The following is an 8,503-nucleotide window of genomic DNA, read 5'->3' on the forward strand; positions in this document are numbered from 1 at the left end:
AGTAATTTGGATGAGGCAGTGTAACACAAGAAGGCAGTACGGATACAAGGATAATGTTTCTGAAATAAGATGTAATCTTGCCGCATCCTATAATTTAGACGTTTAGTCATATAATAATAAACCAAAGCTATTGCCCACAGATATAATTTACTTGGGTAGGGTGAGATCACTAATTATATAGGGCAAGGTATTATCCATGTAACCATAACTATAATCTAAGTTTACTAGGAATACAAAATTTTATGCTGTAAACAGGAAAACAAATAAGCCAGAAAGGGATCGATTAGATCATAGTATAAATTCAAAAGCCACCCTTCATAGAATTTAGAAGATCGAATGAAACAATTTTGCATCATAATGGAAGAGAAGGCTAGCAACATTAAAATGTGACATCTGTGGCTCAGCTGACAAACTGAGCTCTGCGTGAGCAAACTTTACCTCCAGTGCAGGGGTTCAAATTCCACTGGAGACACCTCTTAGTAAATATTTCTTGTGAGTGACATCCATCACAAGACAGATTACAATGAAAAGCATACAAGTTTCAAAATAGAATAACGCTTTTCAGATAATTTATGAGTAGTGCTACTCGATTAAAAAACAAAATAGCTTGAATTCTGTAACATTCAGGGATTAATGTTGAATCAAGACGGTAGTGGAGATCATTCAACCATCCAAGAGTCAACTCATGACACTTTTCTTTGTTCTTTCATGTTCTTGTATTTCCTTTATATGCAAAGGAGGAAGGAAGCCGTATCTTCCTACTTTATATTTACCTTCTCTCTGTTTTAATGATTTTTTTAACTATGAAAAATATGGCTTCTGGCTTGTGATACATATATTTAATGAATCATGTTTGGTGAGATAATGAGATGGTTATATCTAGCGGTAAATGCCCTCATGCTTACAAGATATGGAAATAGAATTAGAGGGGAGAAAAAGATCTAGGATTTTCTGAAATCCTTTGAATTCATGAGACAACTTCCCACTTCTGAATAATTACTTGGATAGCCAAGGATATGAGAAAGTGCAGATTGCTTAGAGACTCAGCATCTCATTTTGCGTCAATAGGGAAGATATTTTCAGCAAGGAGAATAAGAGGGTGAACCATCAGAAACATAATAAACATCGCTTTATGGTTCCACTGAATAATTTAAGGACATTGAGATGACACCAAACTAATCCAAGACAAACATCATGAAAGGGCAGAGAGATCCTAGATTTCTAAAGATAAAACCCAGATGAGAGTAGAATAAGAGGAAACAAAAGGAAAGGAACTATAATTCCTACATACAAAACCAGCAATGGATCCCCAAGCCCAATCTTGTTAGCCACTGTTGTGGAAGAAGCAGGAGTCTAGCTGATGAACACTAGAGAACATTGTCTCTCCGGGACCAACCTAAGAGAACTAAGGAGAGAAACAAGAACATACTTCAAGAATTAAACTTTTCACCTTCAACCCTGAGAAAGAACTTCAATAATTCAGGTTGCCATTATAAATGCCTGGATTAAGTTTTCAGCAGCATGCTTTTGTTCAGGTGTGCCAGATACAAGAGCAATACGATCACCACGGACAGATTTCGAGTCACATATCTCTACTGTAGCTCCTGAAATCTGGTGCAAAACAAGGCATTAAATAGGTATCAAAAGAAGAAAATTTTGTATTTTACATGTATTAGGGTATGGGAGTATAAACAAATTGTATTTCATCATAAACCAAAGTTAAATAAACTCAATTATGGCAACTAGTCTAGCCCCTGACATCATACAGAACAAGTAAATATACAACTTTTATTGTATACCTCGTGGATAAAAAAGAATAAGAAAAAGAAAACATTTCATAGAATAGATTGCATGAAATGACCTCATTAGATGACATGTGACAAAATGATTTTATGGCATAGCAAATGTGAAAAACTGAAAAACATTGCTGATCAAAGACTACAAAAGCCCTTAACCATTTAATTTTCTAATTAGTTGTTACAGAGTTTTCGTCTAGACAAATCACTTCATATGATGAAAATTTGGATGTCTCATACCTCCTAGAATAACTCGAGTAAATTGAATCAGTGTAAGTGAGCAATCAATAATATCACACCACCAAGAACTGAACTAAAAATAACGAAAATTAATAATACAACCTGGACATATCCTAATGGGTAAGTTGGTTACATGGATCAATCAACACCCAAATACTCAGCAAAACCATTTAGAATCCATCCTTTTGGTTGGATATCATCTAACCGATTCTCTTCACTCACTGAAATGCATGATATGAAATTTTTAAGAAAAGTAACTCTTTTCAGTTCATCACAGCTGAAATGCGTACAGTGAGTGACATACAGCAGCAAGAACCAAACTACAAAATGATTTTAAGAAAAGTAAAAACAATAGATAATTTCAAATAAAAAAAATGTTCACCCTGCAATAACAAAAACAGAATAATAAATTCAGGACGTGTTAACCAACCTTCCTGATATTGGCTATATTTGCCCCTCCTTTACCCAACACTTTACCAACAGCATTAGCAGGAATCAAGATATCCAGAGCTGATGGGGGAGGGAAACTGTGCACAATAAGAGTATAAAAACATAAGTTCAACCAATTTAATATAGAGTTGAGAAATCTAAAATAGAAGTTTAAGTGCACAATTGATTGATTAATCATCCTCAATTCAACTGTTAGGCAAAAGTCTAGTTGGGGTGTCTAATAGAATATCATTCTCACTCTCACACCATGGTGTCAGCGAAAGTGAGTCTCTTTTACATCGGCTTGGATATGTTTCTAACCAAAATATTAGTCTTAAAGGCATCCAAATACAAATCACTCCACTGCAGAACCAGTTTTACAAAAATCAAGTTTATCCAAAATCAATTTTGCAAATACCAGTCCAAACAAACACTAAATCAGTTGTAAAGGGTTCACATAATTGTTATATAAATGTATACTAACCCTCCATACAGCTTGGTGGTATACGATGACAAGGATCCATAGCCACTTTCCCCCATCTAATACATATAATCAATCAAGAAAAAGATTAGTGACACTATTAGAAACAAAACATGAAATAAACATGCAACAAAAAAATACTGAAAGCTGTTTATTAGCATGTTGTATTAGAAAAAGAGAAAAATAAATCATTATATCCCTGTAAAAAATTATCACAACATATTATGACCATATGGCAAGAAAAATATGACATACCGACAAAGATCCATATCCATAAAGGCTGCTTGAAGAAAGCATGCCCAAGCCGGCTCCACTTTCAGCCCTCTGATCATAAACCAACGGAGCAGCAACAGGAGGAACTGAAGGCAACACAGATGGCAAAGAAAAACCAGCAGTACCTGAGTACAATGAATCGGCGGCACCTAGAGAAGGATTATGGCCGGTATCCCTTTCTCTCAATACATCATCCCTGAGTCTTAATATAATCTGGATTAGTGCATCTCTCACGCAATCAACTGAGCCACCCACCTAAATCCCAAAAGGTATTGAATTTAATAAATATGAAAAGTGACAAGCCGTATCACTGTTATTAATGAGTCTTAAAGCATGAAACATGAAATTTATTTAAAAAAGTTGCATTTATCAGTTACCCATTTACTTTCCAGTTTTGCTTTTTTTTCCTCTCCAATCATGATTGGTTGTCAAACATATAAAAAGCTTTCATACCAAATAGAATTTCTGAAAAAATATACTGTTAAAACAAGAAGTGAGAAAAGTCAAACCTCAACAAGTTCATCATTCACATCTGCACATTTTGGCTTATCACCTTTAGAGATTCGAACATCAGCCTTAGTTCTCTTGCGAATTTCATTAATGATTGAACCACTTTTACCAATTATACAACCTATCACTTTTGAAGGAACTAGAAGCCGGATTGAAACAATGGTATCATCTTCATCATTTATCTTCCCTTGCATCAGCAGAACAGCTTCAACAGCCATGGACTTTAGATCACTTGGCGACTACAAAATACATATCCGTATGATCATTTTCCATTTTATAACAATAAAATAAGACTACATAAGTATATATAATCAATGTTTTGGAAAAGGAAAATTAATTAACTATATGCAAAGAATAGAGAATATGGGAACACAAAATCCACAAACTAGTTAATCAAACTTACTGAATGAAATTCAACAATTTGAAGAAGTTTCATGAAAACCCAAAATTAGGATACCAAATATATCTATTTGTACACCTGAACTGGCTGCACATTAACCATATATATAAGCCCAAGGATTCAGAGCACAAAAGCTGTAGCAAAACTGTATAATTGATTTCCACCTTACAAAATGACTATTCACATATACTGACACAGTGCAATTGACACATTTTAGCTTTAAGAGATTAACATGTAAAAATCTTGATGTGTCAATATTTTTTGAAAAACACCCTTGGTTTCCTTTTCCTTCTGGTTTCTTTCGTGAATGTTGTTAACAAGTGTATGAAGGGTGTATTGGATTGGGGTTTTAAGAGATTTTTTGCCATAAGTATCAGGATTTTCTAAAGGTGTCAAAATTTAGTGGTATTCAATTGATATAATCAATTGACTTATCAATTGAAAGGTCCTATGAAATAAATTCATTAAAATAACCAAAAAATTCCTTGATAAATTGTGATTGTCAAAATAATTCCATCTGAACAGCAACATACATTGTTTTAATTATTTTTCTCTCAAAAGGTTTCTAGTCCAAAGCACTCTAGCATTTTGATTATAATATACTTTCCAAAAGAAAAACATATATGCTAATCAAACATACACAAGGGTACATCATGAACTCTAACAATTATTGGATGATCAATTTTATGTTACAGAAAAAAAAATGTAAAAAGGCTAAAGATAGTTCACCTCTGTTGTAGTTATAATGATCAAACACTCATCATAATTAGCCTTGGAATCATCAACCTCAATATGTGCACCACTTGCCTGCCTCATACTTTTAATTGTACTACCTCCCTTCCCAATGACACGCCCAATCTTGTCAGAGGGACACAACATTCTAACAATTAACTCCTCGGACCGGGAAGCACCAGTGCCAGAAACAACTGGAAGGGCAGATGTGTACAGAGGCCATGTATTTCCGGCATCAGCATAACCTTGTAGATCTTGTATATTTGTTGTGCCCATAATTTGAGAAACTGCTCTAGGTGTGACAATAGGATCTGAAGTGGGATATAGTCCACCAGGAGGATAAATAGGAACATCAGACGGAATAATAATACTGGCTGGGGCTTCTGGTACAGTTGTGTCAAGAGAGATGTCCTCCTTGGGACCAAACTTGTACATAATAGAGGAAACTGCAAACAATGCTCTTTTAACGGCTTCTGATTCACCAGCAATCTACTCACAGAGAAAGCAACAATATAGTAAGGTACAATTTTGCTGCAAAAGTACATGTCTTGACAAATGAAAAACAAAAAAAATATGATAAAAATATGACATATGATAAGATTTTGCAATATTGGCTGCTATTGATGTGACACAAAAACATAATGCTAAGAGTTTCCTGTAATGGCTGACAGTTGTGGTGCTCCACTATGACAAGATAGCAGCGCTATTTGCCACTGTTGATAATTATGCTTACTGTTGAGAGAGTAGAAGGTTTTGGGAACAGAAAAGCATTGCAAACTTCAACCTTCCCTGTTTAATACACCTGATGTGGTTTCAAATTTTCTAACAGATTACAATCTCGAGCCATAGAACATTCCTTCACATCTTTCAGACAAAGCATATGTTTCAACAACAAAAAACCACAGCTTATCCTGGAAGAGATTATATTCTAAGGAAGAAGTTAAAATTCAACCTTCCCTGTTTAATACACCTGTTGTGGTTTGAAATTTACTTTCAGATTACAGTCTTAAGAAGCATAGAACATTCCTTCACCTCTTTCGGTCAAAGGATATTATATTCTAAGGATGAAGTATTCAGGATGGGACCCGTCAAAACAACTGAAAGTTCTTAAAAAAACAAAACAAGCAAAACACTTCAAGAAATGTATTCTAAATTTGTAATTTATTCATTATTGACACAGTTGTCTTGTCACTAGTCTTTCTAGTAGACAACCATGAAAAATGGTCATCACATAAATAAAATAAGACATCCATATTACATTGTTTACAGATGACATCTCAAGATGCACAGTTGCTTGCACACTAGTGTGAAAAAATAAAAATGCATACATAAGTCAGCACAGAATCAGAAATATGATCAAGTTAAATGCTTACAATTAGAAAGACAAACTGTAAAGACTTATATGCCATTGAATCAGTGATGATACCATACATTATTAATAAATAAAATATTAATATTGGCATGTGTCAGTGGGGGAGGATTAGATGCTAGTATTCTAATCAGGGAAATTATTATGACACAAAGCAATAAATCGCTCAAAAGTAAGTTTACTAACCATGACAAAATTATCAAATTCCATAGCACATGAGTGTGATGGATCAGCTGCATCCTTGGCAGTAACTTTGATGTTTGCTCTTGTCTTACTTCTCAGCTTTTTAATGGTAGTCCCAGCCTTGCCAATGATATTCGCAGACTGGCTTGACGGAACAAGGATTTGACATTCATCCCTATCCTTTCTTTTCTTTTCAGAATCTCCAAGAGCTGCAATGGAATTCACAATGGCACCATGAACCTTGAGAAGAGCATCTTGAGCAGTGCACAAGGGTTGTTTTCCGGCGAACTCTTCGTCAATCTCAACATCTTCCTTCTCCTTAACATAGCAGTAGATCATTATAACCCGATAATTGGCACCAGGAAACGGATCCACAACCTTGACTTTCGCCCTGGTTTCTTGCCTTATCGAATTTATCACTTTCCCATTCTTCCCAATAACACTACCAATTACTTCGTCTGGACAGAGTATCCTATAAACAACCAATTCATCATTGCCCTTATCATCTCTGTCATTCATGCGTCTCTTTTGATTCTTCCTGTCCCCATCATAGTCTCTATATGAATAGTATCGTTTTCCAGCCTCGCCCATTTTGTTGAATATCACTCAACTCCTGGAAACAAAATATACGTTTAGATATATACATAACCAGCACAAAAAATACTACGTTTGTCAGTCTCTGACCATCCTCCCTCCCTTATTCCCTTTCTCATAAAATAAAAAAGGCTAAATTAAAGCAAAAAATATCGCACATGCATAATCCCATATTCCCACATAAACCTATTACTTATCACAAAGAAAATTTACCAAATTGAAACTGTTTTCCGATTGAACAAGGTCTATTCCCCCCGAAGTGCGACCAAAAGGCACAAAAAATCAGTGAGACAAAATTTGGACACAAGGCATTCAACAGAAGATTTAAAACAGAGTAACAATTCGGCGAATGGAGAAAACGGAGTCAGAATTAAAAAAAAATTGCAAAAGTAAGATTCATTATCAACTGCACCGCAACCATCAATTAAATAGATAAGATAAATATTTTAAAAAAGAAATTCTAAGAAGATTGTCTCTCCATCAAATAAAGCCATTATTCCACCCAGAGTAAAAGGATAGATTAAAAAAATCGAAAACGCTACAACTGCACTGATGCAGATGGAAAAGAGAACAGAATATAAGATGAACGTCACAAATAGAAGACTTGGAAGATACCTGGTTCTTAGAGAGAACAAGAGAACACTTGAACCCCTAGCGAAACGAGAGAGAGAGAGGAAGGTAGGTCAATGCTGCAAGCAATCCAGGATTCTCCGTCTCATAACCCTAATTAGGTTTGAGGATTTCTATTTATATAAGGATGAAGACAACTCGGTCTCTAATAATTATGTAGATAAAATATTAAAAGATTATATATAATTATTTAAAATATATATAAGAATTTTTTTATATTTAAAAAATATAATAATCTATTAAAAAGTACAGATCAAATATGGTTATATATTTTAATATTCTCTTTATAATATATATAAATATATAAATTTGTGTCTCAAATAATTATATATATAGATAAAATATTAAAATATTATATTTAATTATTTAAAGAAAATAGAATAATTTTTTTTATATTTAAAGAGTATAATAGTTTATTAAAAAATAAGATAAAAATTGGTTATATATCTCAATATCTCCTTTATAATATTTATAAAAAAGATTTCTTTTAATTTATTTATTTTGAAATTCACTTATCAATAATAAATACTTAAAACTTTTTTGTAAAGAAAAAAAAATAACGGTTACTAACTTTAATATATTAAATTTCTTAAAAAAAACATTGATTGATTTTGTTAATATATCAAAATATATGTGGTTTGTTTATGTTAAAAAAAATATTATATTTTATTCATTGGTATTTAATTTAGTCTCTTTTAAAGTAATTTAAAAACTTTCATAACTATATAGCATACAAAATTAATAAACACAAACAATATATATTTTTAATTTTTCATATGTATTATAAAAATAATATAAAAATCATTAAAATTGGCCTAATTTTAGAAAATTTGAGATATTGTAAACATAAATTTAAGTGTGGATTT

The 8,503-nt window shown here is 33.1% G+C and overlaps 1 protein-coding gene across 1 annotated transcript; it reads right to left on the reverse strand.

The window, feature by feature from the left end:
- Window positions 1-1,112: 1,112 nt before the first annotated feature.
- On the reverse strand, window positions 1,113-7,776 carry LOC109819264 (RNA-binding KH domain-containing protein). Its single transcript, XM_020384936.3, has 8 exons — window positions 7,623-7,776; window positions 6,417-7,026; window positions 4,859-5,350; window positions 3,729-3,968; window positions 3,202-3,474; window positions 2,950-3,005; window positions 2,467-2,563; window positions 1,113-1,611 (listed from the first exon to the last, which is right to left on the reverse strand). Exons 2-8 carry the CDS (start codon window positions 7,002-7,004, stop codon window positions 1,480-1,482), a joined length of 1,878 nt encoding a protein of 625 aa, XP_020240525.1. The 5' UTR covers window positions 7,005-7,026; window positions 7,623-7,776; the 3' UTR covers window positions 1,113-1,479.
- Window positions 7,777-8,503: the final 727 nt, after the last annotated feature.

Source organism: Cajanus cajan, chromosome 2, assembly GCF_000230855.2.
Source record: "Cajanus cajan strain Asha chromosome 2, NIPB_CcT2T_4, whole genome shotgun sequence".
NCBI lineage: Eukaryota > Viridiplantae > Streptophyta > Magnoliopsida > Fabales > Fabaceae > Cajanus > Cajanus cajan.

Coding starts and splice junctions, on each gene's coding strand:
- LOC109819264 (XM_020384936.3), bottom strand. CDS start 7,004: ATGGGCGAGGCTGGAAAACGATACTATTCATATAGAGACTATGATGGG. Junction 5,351..6,416: donor AATTTGATAATTTTGTCATG/GTTAGTAAACTT, acceptor CTCTGTGAGTAG/ATTGCTGGTGAATCAGAAGC. Junction 3,006..3,201: donor ATGGATATGGATCTTTGTCG/GTATGTCATATT, acceptor TATATGTATTAG/ATGGGGGAAAGTGGCTATGG.